The sequence below is a fragment of the Rattus norvegicus genome, chromosome 17, assembly GCF_036323735.1.
Source record: "Rattus norvegicus strain BN/NHsdMcwi chromosome 17, GRCr8, whole genome shotgun sequence".
NCBI classification, from domain to species: domain Eukaryota; kingdom Metazoa; phylum Chordata; class Mammalia; order Rodentia; family Muridae; genus Rattus; species Rattus norvegicus.
Genome location: NC_086035.1, coordinates 82060931 through 82074732, shown reverse-complemented (window position 1 = coordinate 82074732; position 13802 = coordinate 82060931). Strand labels below are relative to the sequence as shown.

Genomic DNA, 13802 nt, shown 5'->3' with positions numbered 1-13802 from the left:
GATAGCACAACCAGGGGAATTGTAAATATTTATGACTAAAATATCAATGGAATTTTTATATGAATTACAATAATTCATTAAAGTTACTCCTAAATAAGCAAAAATAATTCTATTAGAACTTCAAGTGAGACAAAGAGGGAAAAACTTAGACTCCAGTTTGTAGCAACAATAAATATATACACTATTAAACAAAATCAGAATATAAATTACTTTGAAACACCTATTTATATCCATTTTAATGAGAATTAAAAGATACAATGTGTCAACAACATTAAAAAAAAACCTAGTGGGGTAAGACAGGAGAATCAGATCTTGTTTATAGCGTACGCTTTACAAGAGACTTTGACATTGTAGTGTTAGTTCATCGCTGCCCACTGAACGATCCCCGTGTGCATCGTCTCTGTCTTTGGTGTCACTGCTACCAATAAACACAGTACACGGCTTTAAAACCTAATCACACTAACTAGGAAAAAGTAAATCAACGTCACCTTTTTCAAAATAAAATACAAGGACTAATTTTTGTCTCATGGTCCACAATACCTGGAACATCATGCCAAAATATAAAGGGTTAAAGGGAACATTATTCTCCTCTAATTGCACCAAAATGTGGCTACTGTATGCTGGTGTGATGACAACCAGTGGGCAGAAGCTACACAAAGATACAACGTACATGTTTTGTTCACAATTAGTAAAAGAAAGGTTCAATTTAATGTGACACGATAACAGGACAATGCCTTCAGGTCAATGTGCTACGAGTTGCTTCTCTTGTAGCTTAAAAAGATAGTGTACTTATCTTAAATTTACACAAAACATTAGCAAACATAGTTGTTCATGATTAAAATAAAACAATGTAAATTAATTTAACAGTGTTAAATATATTCACATGACCACCACTGTAATTCAAAGGTCGCTAAGGAAGTTACATGTCAATATATGTACATAACATTTGCCACAGCAGTTTCTGATCATTTGAGTGCTGCAGACCAGGTAATTTTACAAGACAATAATCTTGTAACAATTCTTCATATCATGAAAGGAAATAAATGTTGTAAGTAGTTTCATTCCTCGGGGGAGGAGCATTCCTCTAAAAAGTCAGTGCAAACTGAAGCAGTTCTACCTTCTTGAGTATTTGAACTTGACCAAGATAGACTCTCACAAGCTGAGGAAAACAAATCTTAGGATGTTAATGAATTTCCTAACACTGTCAGTGGCACTCAGCAGAAATAGGCCACCCAGAGCAGCATCAAGTCCTATAGCAGAGCCTTCTGAGAATATGCTTGCTGTGGCTGAGGTGGCTGTTGGCTGCCTCCTGTGTGAGGCAGGGTCGATGACGTTAAGGTATAGTTTGGCACCTGGGACATGTTAGGTCCTGGATTCTGGTAGATGGTGACATCAGCAGGCACAGGCACTGCAGTGACAGCGACAGCGGCAGCAGCAGCAGCAGGACTGTATATTGAAGCCTGGCTGGGATACGAATTTCCTTGAACAGAACTAACCATTGCACTGTGGAGGGAGGAAAACACTGGATTAGCTAAATAATGAATTATGCATCCAATTCAGAGATGAACAGGAAAATTATTAAACAGTTCATCTGACAATTTATTAAATAAGTGCAAAGTATCAAACACTGTTATTTAAGCACTGGGATGCTATCAAGAAAGAAAATGAGTAGCTATCATTACAGAGCTTACATTCTGGTGGGAGAAAAAAAAGATAGCTAATAAATTTAAAGGATGCCAATGCTTAAAATCTCAGTAAAGAAAAACAGGGATCGGCAAATACCAGAAGTCTGGTAACCAGATTCTCGCTTATGTAGGGTGTTAGAGGGAGGCCTTTCAGACAAGGCTTCATGCAAGGGAAGGTCTTGAGAAAGCAGAGGAACTCCATCAACAGTCTAGGAAAGGCACACAGTAGGCTACAAAAAAAAAAAAAAAAAAAAGAAGCCTTTGAGGTTTTGTAATGCCATGTTCAAAGAACAAAAAGGAGGCCAAGGCATTCATACAACGTGCCGAGAAAGCACATGTGGTATAAGAGATAAAGGAGCTGTTAGGAGGGCTACAGAAGGTCCAACAAGTTCCTTAGAAGCCACAGGGTTATGCATGTGAGTCAAGTGAAACAAGCACTGGGTGGTGTCTGAGGAGAGAGGTAATGAGATAGGACTTATATTTTTGACAGGCTCACATGGGAACAGGAACAGATGTGAGAGCTGGCAAGTGCCCAGAGCCATAGTGGAGACAGGAGAGAAGGGTCACACCCTACTTTGAAAAAAGAGCCATTGAAATTTGATAATGGACCAAGTAGTTTAGTATGCCTGGTTTTGTAACTGATAAAAATAACTGGAATGACCACTTACTAAAAGAAGAAAACTACACTTGGGACTACAGCTGACTGGAACAAGAGAGGCATGGGCAGGCAGAACCAACAGTTTTGGACACCTCAAGTGAGATGTCCAAAAGACACGTAAGAAAACACATGCAACCTGGTGTCCCAGGGGAGAGAGGAGTGGAAATAGACACTAAGAGTCCTCATTCAGAAACACGGGGCTGAATGAAGTCCTCAGAAAGTGACTGAAGAGAGCGAGCAGAGCAGTGCATGCGAGTCCTCCACTCTCTGACGTCAGGAACATAAAGGTGTACCCGACAATGGCACGTGAGGAGCAGTAACCAGAAAAGAAAGCCTGACCCAGCCTAACAAGGGCCTGACCCAGGAACACGCACCAAAAACGAACAGGAAAGAGACTCACTGTAAGAGAGGTGGGCCTGGGGTTTGAGCAGAGGGTCTGGACGTCGGCACATCCTGACAGAATCATCTCAATGGACTAGTGAATGAAAGCATGGCTGCCTTTGTTATCTCCCTAAAGGTTTAGGCTAAGGACATCCTACACACCCCCACCCTGGCCACACCTACCCCTACCTGGAACTGTAACTAACTGTTCTGGTTGGCGCCGGTGTCTAATGTGCCCAGCCTGACATGCAGTGGAGCACTGACGTCACCTCTAAGGAACACCTGTCCCTTCCATACGTTCTGTGAGGTGTGTCCTTAAATGTCTGGCCTTCTTGGCTGGTCTCCTCTCTGTTCTCTAGTTAGTTCTTGGCGCGACGTCATTTTCTCTAGGACACCCCTGCTGTCCGTCTCTATTGCTCCTGGTACCAGCAGATTCGACGTGTGCTCCTACCAGTTTCCTTGGGTGGCTCCCTTCCTGTGTCTATGCCTATAAAACTACAGCAGTTTCAAGAGCCAGGACGGAGTTTCTGTCCCCTTTTTACAGCCATCTCTTAGGACATGACTTACAGCAGGAGCTCAGTGACTAATGAGAAAGCGCCAGTGCCCACAATTCCAAAGTCTACATTAGGACAGAGGTGAGGCGACGGCTTTCAATCCCTTGAAGGCGTATCAGAGACTCCGAGGTAATCTGAGAATTGATATATATTTGTACATGTATAAAAACAAGTGTCTGCTCAGGAGAAGAAATAAGGCAAGTGCTGGCAGAGGAAATGGAGGATCTGGAAAGGAAAACGAAGGAAAACCAAGGCCTGGTGTGAGTCAGGAGTGCTATGTATCTGAGCTTTCGGCTGTAATTCAAGGCCATGCAGATTTTCACCAATTCACTGGCAGGTTGTCCCAGCCCTGGAAGGTTATTTCCTTTTTGTCTTTTTAAAAATTTTTATACACTTTAATTAAAATAAAATTATATCTCTGTCCCTCTTTCCTCCCACCAACCCCTCCTACGGACCTCTCTCTCAAGTTGATAGCTTCCTTTTCTCTGACTATTGTTATATACATGTGTGTGTGGGCACAAACACATAAATACAACCTACTCAAGAGTGCGCTTTTGTTCTTTGTTTGCGCATGGTTTTAGGGCTGACACCTCTGGAGTAAAGAAGCAACAGGGAATGCATGAGAGGCTGTTTTCTCTTCCTCTTCACACAGCTTTAATTCTAGAAGTAAGCACTTTGCAGACATCTGTCCCCAGGACATACGGAAGGCGCTCACTCAAGAGCCAGTACTCAGGTAATGTTCTAAGCTACCTACCGTGGGGACAGTATTTTGAGAAGAGAGAAAGGATGAAGCCACCATAACTTACAGATCTATTATCACTGATTTGGTTTGATGAACAGATGTTTAAGGATTTAATGAGAAATGAGATATAAAATGGCGGTAGAACACTGGCTTCATATACAAGGTTCTAGGCTTGATCCTAGCACTGTGAAAATGTGAGGCTGGGGGGTGGACATGGACAAAAGCAGCTTCTTTAGACTATGAGCTTTTCTATTTGACATGGGCTAGTCAAGAAAGGTCTCACTAAGAGAAGGGAGGAACTGACATCGGTAAGTACTTCCCAAGTCAGGGGAAAAGGGTAGATATTTTTGTACGCCATTAGTACAGTTACTGAGGGGTTAAAGTAGATGATAGGATCAGAAAGAAACACCACAGAGACACTGGTGAGGAGGACCGAAGAATGAATGGACCAATCTGAGTTGATGAGAACTGCAGTAATTGGATAAACTCATTTATAAGGACAAAAAAAACTGTGCAGCCATGGTGATTAGGTAAGAAATGATTAGTATCCAACTGTAAGTGTATTATGGTATTTCTCTGAAAGACTTGGACATGGTAAATAATTACATATTAGTTGTCGTGGTAGACAATGCAGAGGAGAGAGAAGCAGTCCATGTGAACGGCAGGGGTTAGCCTCAGCTAACTCTGGGAGGAGATGAGGAGTGGAACGTAGGAGACAGCTGACACTGGACAGAATATTTAGCATGTGCCCAGAGCACATCAATGCTCTGCAGCCACCACCACCATTCCAAATGCTGCACTGGGAGAAAGGGAGCTAAATTTCAGTGTTCTGGCCTCAGGCCTGGTTCTGGATCTTAGCTAAGTGGGACCTTAGTTTGCATATCAGTTTCCCATTAACAAAATGGAGTGAGTGCCAATGTTACCTCTCATAGCTATTACAGAGAGTCAGTTGGTTAGCGTGTGTTAAACATAAGCACAGCACTTGGTCCGTACATGCAGTATCAGGCTTCTTCACTATCTTCCTTGAAGTCATGTTAACATCTGAGACATGACAACAGAACAATGTCTTTAAAAGCTCACCCACACTTTGTGGATGGGCACGCCAATAGCGAGGTACACACAGGACATTACTGACACTGCTGCTTTCTGAAGTGTGCCTGTGTTACCCAGAAACACTATGCTGGTGAGCTCGTGAAAGCCTTCCCTTACTTGCCTCAAGGAAAAGACTTTGCCCGCACTCTTACAACACTCACTCTACATAAACAGGGCAGTCTGAACAGCGATGCCTACCTCCTGTTTTTCTTATCCAGATTTATGATCACAGACCACTGTAACCAATTAAAAAAATTTAACGTTAACCCTAAACAACCATCAACAATGAAATTACTTCGGGTAAGAAGCCTGGGCCTGCTGATTAGGAAGGGCTGGGGTTGCAGAGGGAGGAACTGCTCCTTGGCTGATGGAAGCCAGCTGCTCCGGGGGAAGGCTGTAGCTCTGGAGATGGGTCATCTGGGCATTCCCTGCAACCAGATAGGCTCCGCTCTGAGCAGGCCCTGGGTATACCTACAAGAGACGACACGGACACAATCCATTAGACAAGTGTAATGTATACTCCAAAGTTACTTAGCAGAGGCATTCAGTTACGAAAACAGGGATACTGTTCTTTAGAACTTCCTTTAAAAGTAGCTTCTATCAATTGGAATTTTATAAAAGGCACTTTATATGTTTGCATGAATGTGGATGCATGTATGCGTATGTTGGAGCATGTGGGCCAAGGGTCAAGTGTCTTCCTGGATTATTTCCCACCAAATCTATTCAACCAGGGTCTCTTACTGAACCCAAAGCTCACCTATTTGGCCACTATAGCTGGCCAACTTGCTCTCCCTGTGCTGGGATTAGCTACCATGCCCAACTAGCATTTACAAGAGAGCTAGGAATCCAAACTCCGGTCTGGCAAGCATTTTATGCCCTGAGCCATCTTCCTAGTCTGAAGTGTTATTTTTACAGATTATATGAGCAGACTTTACTTTCATATAGAACCATCCCTATTGCCAATTCCTATATCCAAAAGCTGTTCTTTCTGATGTTGAAATACATTTTACACTAACATAATCTCTACACTCAATTTATGATATACTTTCCATGTTGGTCTTTTAAGAGCATTTGTTAAATTCCCATTTGTTTGTCAGCAAGTTTATTTGGGGGTGGGGGCTGTGGTTGTGGGGGTATGGAGACGAGAGGATCTGGGAGGAGTTGGGGAAGGGAAACCATGATCAGATTGTATGAAAAACAGTTTTTTCAATTTGTCTCTCCCCCTCTTCCTTCCTCCTCTCGGAAATATATTTTGTTATATAGCCCTAGACTATATTCACAATTCACATTTCTAAACTGCAACGGAAAGAACGGAGAACGCACTAACTTCCTAGGGTTAAGGTGCAGTGTCTGTGGTAAGCACTCAATTCTATAGGCTTAGAATGCAGCTCTGCACAAAGCAGAAACAAACGGGGCAGCTGTGAGGCAAATGGAGTGGCTGGTGTGCACTTCATACAAACGGGCAGCTAGATTTGCTTGTCAATCCCCATATCTAAGCTGTTCCTCCTGTGGATGCTGGGTTAAATTTAAAAAGACAGAGTCCTTTTTCTCTGAGGTCAGTTCCCAGCACCTACAGCACACACTTCAAAATGTTGTAAATCCAGCTCCAGGAAATCCAACATCTTCTTTTGGCAACCAAGGGGAATAGTACACACATGTAGTACATAGTACACACATGTAGTATACACTAGCAAGCACAGATACATATGCACACATTTTAGAAAAACAAGACGTTCCAAATAATGTCAACTACATTCAAGGATTTGCACAACGCCCGTCAGCTTTACAAAGCATACCTGGGGAGCAGGCCCGGCAGAGGCCTGCACGTAGTCCTGCTGACCCTGTAACTTTGCGTACCTGGGGAGCGGACACACCAGAGGCCTGCACATAGTACTGCTGACTCTGGGACTTGGCGTACACAGAGTACACTGGGTCTTCATTCATTAGCTTCGTATACAGTGAGAGAGCCTCCATCACCTTCACATTCAGTTCTGAGAGTTCTGAGTGTTTTCTGAAACATTACACAGAATTTGATTGTTAAATGATACATTGCTCTAATTATGACTCATCAAAATAACAAAGAGTAATCAACAGGGGAGGCAGAAAGGCCTTCTGCTCGCCCCTGAGGCAACAAAAACTGTTTCAGGTTAGGATTCCCTGCTGGAGTCCTTGACTTTACCTGAGACGTCTAGATTTCCTCATTTATCAACAGCCAGCCAGCCTGTGGGCTCTGACAATGCTGCCTACATGAGCATGATTAGAGAGCAAAGAGGAAGACAGTGAAGGCCTCTGGGAAGCCTGCTTTTCAAGAACGGGCAAATGAAGCCAAATCCTCACTCCTGGCAGAGTAAACAGTGCATAAAGACTGGTTCTTTGAAGCACTGTCTATGTATGTGGTCCATGTAACAGCTTCATGCACATGGAGGGCCTGAGACAGTGTGGATGTCTGTCCTCTACAGCTCGCTACCTTTCGTTTTAGGACAGAAGGAAGCTGAAGCTCATCCAGAGCCCGTGGCTGGCAGTGGACTCAGGCATCTGTACCACACCTCTTCTTTCTCCTGCCGCACCTCCTTGGGTTTACAGACAAGCACCACAGCCTGCTTTTTATGTGGGCTTTAAGGATCCAAACTCAGGTCCTTGGCAGTTGTATGGGAGCCATCTCCGCAGTCTGCAGCACCTTTTTAAAAGGTGGTTCACTAAAATGGTTTCAGAGAGAAAGATACACAATCTAAATAGAGCTCAAGTTCCTTACCTATCGATGTCCTCCAGCTTTTCATCAATGAGAGGTCCCATCTGGTGACACATCGCTAAGGTGACAATTTTTGAAGAAATAAGAAAACACAACAAAAGAAAGTAAACTTTTGAAAAATATTCATATAAAGAAATGAAAAGCTTAATGTGAAGTAATAAAAATTACCAATTATCCTTCATCAATACAACTTAAAATATTTTCTTAAAATATAAAATGGTGACAATTTAAAATACTGACTTCAAAATACTTTTTTCATTGTACAAGATTAAGATGTTGAATAAAATAATTTGTATAGTAAGGCTTTTTCAACTTCTACACAAGATTTAAACAGCACATGACAGGTGAAAAAGGAACAGGAAGAATGTGTAATGTTCCGTTTCTAAGCTTACTCTCAAAGCCCATTCTGGAGCAGTAGAGGAAGAAAGGTCTCAGTTTACTCTCTGCTTATAATGTAGATAGAAAATGAGGTTACCTTCGAGATGAAGTAGCTCTGGTAAGTCTGGCTGATTATCGCTGGGATCTGTACTTTGCAACATCTGTAGCAACTGGTCCATTTTATCCTACAGAAGTTAAATGGTTAATGTCGAAAGCAGCCGATCTCTATGAAACCTTATGCTCTCCTAACTCAGTCATGGCCAGATGATTCTCACAATTCAGAGTGAGGAAGGCTAATTTCCCGTTTATGCTTTCAGCATCTTACTTATTCCTTTAGTACCATGAGAAACACTATCCTCAGGTCTTTTTCAAAATGTCCTAATTAGAACAGGACCATCCACAGGAACTCACAGGGTGTAACCTCTCCAATTTCTTACGTCACGTTCAGGAATTTCACTTTGCTTTGGAGCGGCTGTAGTTTAGCCACACAGCAGTCAGGACGTCCCTCAGAACGGCCTGCTATGCTAACAGCTCAGTCTTACTTTTCTCTGGCAGTGAGGATGACAGCTGTTCCTCTAAGGACTGACTCTGTTCTCTTCCCATCAACATTTCAGTTTGTCATAAAAGAAAAGAAATTTGTACTTTATTCCTTTTTGTTGGAAATGATAGCTAGATTATATCCACTTACTTGAGTCTATTTCAAAATCCTTTAATACTTAGGATGGAAAGAACTAAAAAAGGCCGTTGCATAAAAATACCACGTATTGTATAAGATGTAGCTTTTCATTTGCCAAATTCTATGAACATTATTACAAACTTCTGAGACATTTTCTACACAGTAATGCTATTATACATAGGTATAGGGCTAATATATTAAAAACTACAAATTCAAAGTAAGACTGCTATGTCAAACAAAGACTGTTTAAGAGATGAATTAATTGTCAGATTGGAAGCAGAGGAAAGCTCCTCTCTGGGCAAATTAATTCTGTATTTTAAAATGGATACTCTTTCGGGTAAAAGATTCACATTAATTTAAGACATTTAAAAAGACAGTAGAAACGGTTGTCTCTTGTTAACACAACATGCTTTCTCCATGGCCACGGCCAAGTACTCATTCAATTCCCTCTGTGAGGCAATCTGGCCGAGCAGAACACTCCCTGAACTAGCTGGATTCCATAGTCTTAGCACTCTTCCACTCTCTTGCTTCTCTCAAACAGAAAGCAGCAGCACCATTTAGACCAGGCTGGAGCTATGGCTCAACAGACCACTTGCCTGCCATGTACTAGACTTTGGGTTCTATCTCTAGGACTGCAAAACAAACAACCATTCTTTAAATCAGTAATTCTAAACTGATTTTCTCCTTAATATCATTATACTATCTCCTACAAAATGTTACCTAACTGTACTTTAAAGTCTTCTAGAAGACTATGTCAAACCTCTTTGCAATAAAATGTGTGAAGAGTAGCAATACTCTTGTGTGTAAAATTCATCTGTATGCATTCATGATTTCTACCAGTATATAAATGGGCTGAGGTAAGAAAGCTCGAATTTAAGAAGCGGAAACGAGTCAGGATTCATGGTCATTCACATCCCTACTTGATGACGCTATAGATGAAACTGATGGGAACTTGTTTACATAGTTCAAGCTCTTAGCCTTATCATTAAACATCGCTTTTAGGGGCTGAAGAGATGACTCAGCAGTTGCGAACACTGCAGCTCTTCCCGAGGACTCCCAGTGCCCATACGGCAGCTTGCAACACCCTGTTCTTCCAATTCCGGGGAAACCCAATGCCCTTTCTACCCACTTATATACCAGGCATATAAGTGGTACACAGACATGAATCCAGGCAAAATACCCATACAAGTGAAGTAAAATAAAATTTTAAAAATTTAAAAATTATATTTAATAATCTACTAGCTGGCAATTCACTGTACTCATTTTTTTTATTATTACAAAATGTATGAAGCCATTGGAATTGTGCTACCCAGTCATTACCACCACCAATATGTGGAACTGCCCCTAGAGCTCAATGCGCTGCAGCAAGCTCAGGATGGGCACAGGATGAGGCTTTTATCTGTCGAGTGGAGAAAGTGTAAAAGAGAAGAGGAAGAAATGGGAAGTGATGGCAGGAGTGTTCTCACACACACCAACTGCAAGACTTAGTACAAGAAATGAAGTGCAGAAAAGGTGTTGTACACTGGTCTATACCAGGAGCCAGAAATTATGCACAGGACTCCATAGTCTCTTTGGTAACTTCAGCACAAAGGCATCAGAAAGTACATAAAAGAGTCTAGTGGGACTTCAAGTTTGATCTGCTGGGACAGCATCCTGTATGGCTTGCTAACTCCATCATTCATACTTTACTGTAAAGTAAATTTTAGTGGATTAATATTTAGTTTTTACTAATCCAATACAATATTGATACTGTGATTCAAAACAATACTATTAATAAGTGGGAATAAAATTTAATAGCTGTTGAGTATATGGAAAAGCAAGTATTTTCACAAGCAGTAACAAAATTAGAAAATCTCCCTTCTGTTCAACAATTAGTTACAATTAGTTCTGTTCACAGTAGTTATTAACATGAAAAAGACATAGATCCTTCAGTCTGGAAGTTCCAGTCCTGGATATCTTAGCTAAGAAAGTTAAACTAAATGTTAAGAAGAAAACAAACAAAACCCTCACTAGAATACTCTTTGTGACAGCAATTAAAACTGGAAACTGCCTAGGTGCCTAATAATTAGATGCAGCAATGTAGATCCATGGAATCCAAACATACGAGACAGGAATGCATACTCAGTCTTACCTTGTTACCCCTTCGTCCTCTCTCTATGGCACTGGAGATCAATGCAGAGTCCCACACATGCTACACAATGTTCAACTACTGAGCTACATCCTCAACCCTTTCTTAGCAGAATAAAAATTAACATTTTTGTACGGGAGACGCGAAGCCCGAGAAGCTGTAGCGACGACGCTCGCTTGGTCTTCTCTAACATTCTCAGAACAAGTGACTCGGCTTCCACGCAAAGTGCCTGCCGCTGTGAACAAGAGCACGCACCTCATCAATGAAGGCTGGTTCCGGTTCTGGTTCTGGTTCTATTGTCTCTATCTGAACATCGTCACTGAATTGTACCGTCTTCTTCTCTGTCTTAACTGAAAAGAGAGATAAAAATTATATTCCCCTCAAAATAGATCTAAAAGTTTAAGTCCTTAATAGGGAATATGGACTATGGAGACTATAGAAGGAATAACTGAGCTGCAGACAGCTTAGACAACAGGGAACAGAACTTGATAAAACTGTCTAGATTTTCTAATTCCCTCCTGCAAAACTCTCTTTCCTATCAGAGATGTTACTAAAACTAACTTATGTTTCTGAAATTAAAAATTACCTACTTCAGAATTAAAAGTTTAATACTCACATATGTAAGTTCTATAATTTAAAGCAATTGTTTTTAAATGACCAGACAATTCAAAAGAAATATTGCCTTTGATAGAAAAACCATGTCACGGCAGTATAGTGAACTGGAAAATCATTAAGTGCCTTGGCAAGGCACCGGGTTTTGTACGCAGAGAGTAGCATCACGGCTCATGGAAAAACCATGTACATGACCTCAGCAGGAATCTGCACTGGCCAGCACATAAGCCTGACTTTCTAGGTTCACTGTTCTTACAAGTGAAATGTGACCAATAAGATTCGGCGAACTGGCCATATGTACATATTTCTCTTGCTCACCAAAGCTTAAATGTAGCTAAAAATGTCAGACTATGTTCATATGGTAACATCCAAGTAACACAAAAAACAGACACTTCTAGAGAAGGAAATACTAGGAATAAAGATGAAAATGGAGATGTCACAGTAGAAGACCTATGGACAGAAATAATACTCATTATGTAACTCAGTGATGAGATATAATTTTGATGAAACAGTAAATTTGCTCTGATGACTTTCCAAACAATCCTATATAGAGTGATTATGTTAAGAAAGTAGTTTAGAAAGATTAAAATCTCTTGGACAAAAGAAAACGAACAACTGGAACAGCCGGACCTGAATGTCAACTGCTCTTGTCCTTTAGTCCTACACCTGGAATCTGGCTTGCGGCTTTGAAAAGAAGTTGTTATGTATTATGGGCTTGGGTATTGTCTCTTCAATCGCAGGTAAGAAACGCATTCATTACATTCAAGTCACCACAAAGCAAAATTCTACATAGCATAAAAAAAAGTCTGGCTGATTCATTTCCCCACGGGGAAAAGCAGACATCTGCTACAGACATTCCGCTCGCTGTGTTGCACTATTAACAAGTAGAAAACTGAAACAGCTCGGTATTCATTGCTGCTACCCGAAAGCAAACACATGGCAGACTTCACAGAACCAGTAAGACATGAGTTTGCAATCCCCTTTCTCATAGGAACTGATCCTGAATGTGTATGATATGCTATTCACACATACACAGTGGCATATTTTCACAATATCATGTCTCCCAAATCACACAAGTGAGGCATATGTGTGCATGTGACAGGTCAAGTGAGACTGGCTTCTGTTTCCTATAGAAGAATGATGCTACCCATATTCTGCTAGCATATTCTTTGAGGCCTATGACTGAATTATATAAGTTCTGATTTTCCTGTTTCTCTTACACTGTCCTGAGTAAAGCATATAAAAATCAGAAAACTCATAGTAAAGCAGCATTGTCAGATGAAAGACAAAGATTAAATGACTGCCTATCAGACATATGATCTTGGCTCTCATCTTGAACAGAAGTCCAAAGAAGTTCTAAGCTTGCCAAGAGCTGACACTAAAAAAAGCCCAAAATACAACAAAAAGCCTCCAGCAGACCTGATTATTAAAAAACATGACACATTATGCAAGGCCATTCAAATAGGTTTATAATAGGCTTTTTAATATACTTTTAAAAACTATGCACAATGTCCATCTGTGTGTCAGAGTGTGCATGTAAGTGCAGGTACCCTAGAAGGGCAAAGGCATTTGATCCCCTGGAGTTACAGATAGTTGTAAACCATTCAAAGTGGGCACTGGGAAACAAACTTGGGTCCTCTGTGTTCTTAACCACCAATGTATCTTTCCAGTCCAAGTTTATACAATATTTAGTTTTCAATGACGTTTTAGTTCTAACAATAGAAAACTGAATAAAAAGATGGGTATCAAGATCTGCCTCAAAAGCTGATGAGGACAGCTCAGTACAGGTCTGCAGTTTCAGACTTGGGAGTAAACAGGAAAAGTGTTCTTCTTCACTGCTAACATGCATATCCATGGCACATACATAGTCTGGGAATGTGTACATAGTGTATATTGGGCTTGAGATTCAATAGCAGGTGCAAACAGCTAAGACAAAGATCCTTCCTTCAATTCTTTGTCAGCTAAAGAGGAACTACACACCTTGTGGCATTTAACTAATTTTGAATCCTTCTGCCTATTATAACAGAAAGAAAAGGTGAGATAGCCTGGCAGATAAGAACAGCTTAGCAATTTATAAATAAAAGTTCAAAAGTTCTTTTACGATCCTGAACCTTTCAGTCACTAACAGAAATCTTCCCATACTTAAC

At 40.9% G+C, this 13802-nt stretch overlaps 1 protein-coding gene across 2 annotated transcripts in view; it reads right to left on the bottom strand.

Annotated features, from left to right (window-relative positions):
* Positions 1-15: 15 nt before the first annotated feature.
* The window catches only part of Stam (signal transducing adaptor molecule), a 45939-nt gene continuing 32152 nt past the window's right edge, over positions 16-13802 (bottom strand). For both annotated transcript variants that reach the window (NM_001109121.2, XM_017600651.3), the window contains exons 9-14: positions 11299-11393; positions 8337-8424; positions 7865-7919; positions 6970-7123; positions 5408-5583; positions 16-1503 (exon numbers count right to left, since the gene is read on the bottom strand). In NM_001109121.2, coding sequence (NP_001102591.1) covers positions 1251-1503; positions 5408-5583; positions 6970-7123; positions 7865-7919; positions 8337-8424; positions 11299-11393 — 821 coding nt within the window. In that variant the 3' untranslated portion in view covers positions 16-1250. The remainder of the gene's footprint in view (positions 1504-5407; positions 5584-6969; positions 7124-7864; positions 7920-8336; positions 8425-11298; positions 11394-13802) is intronic.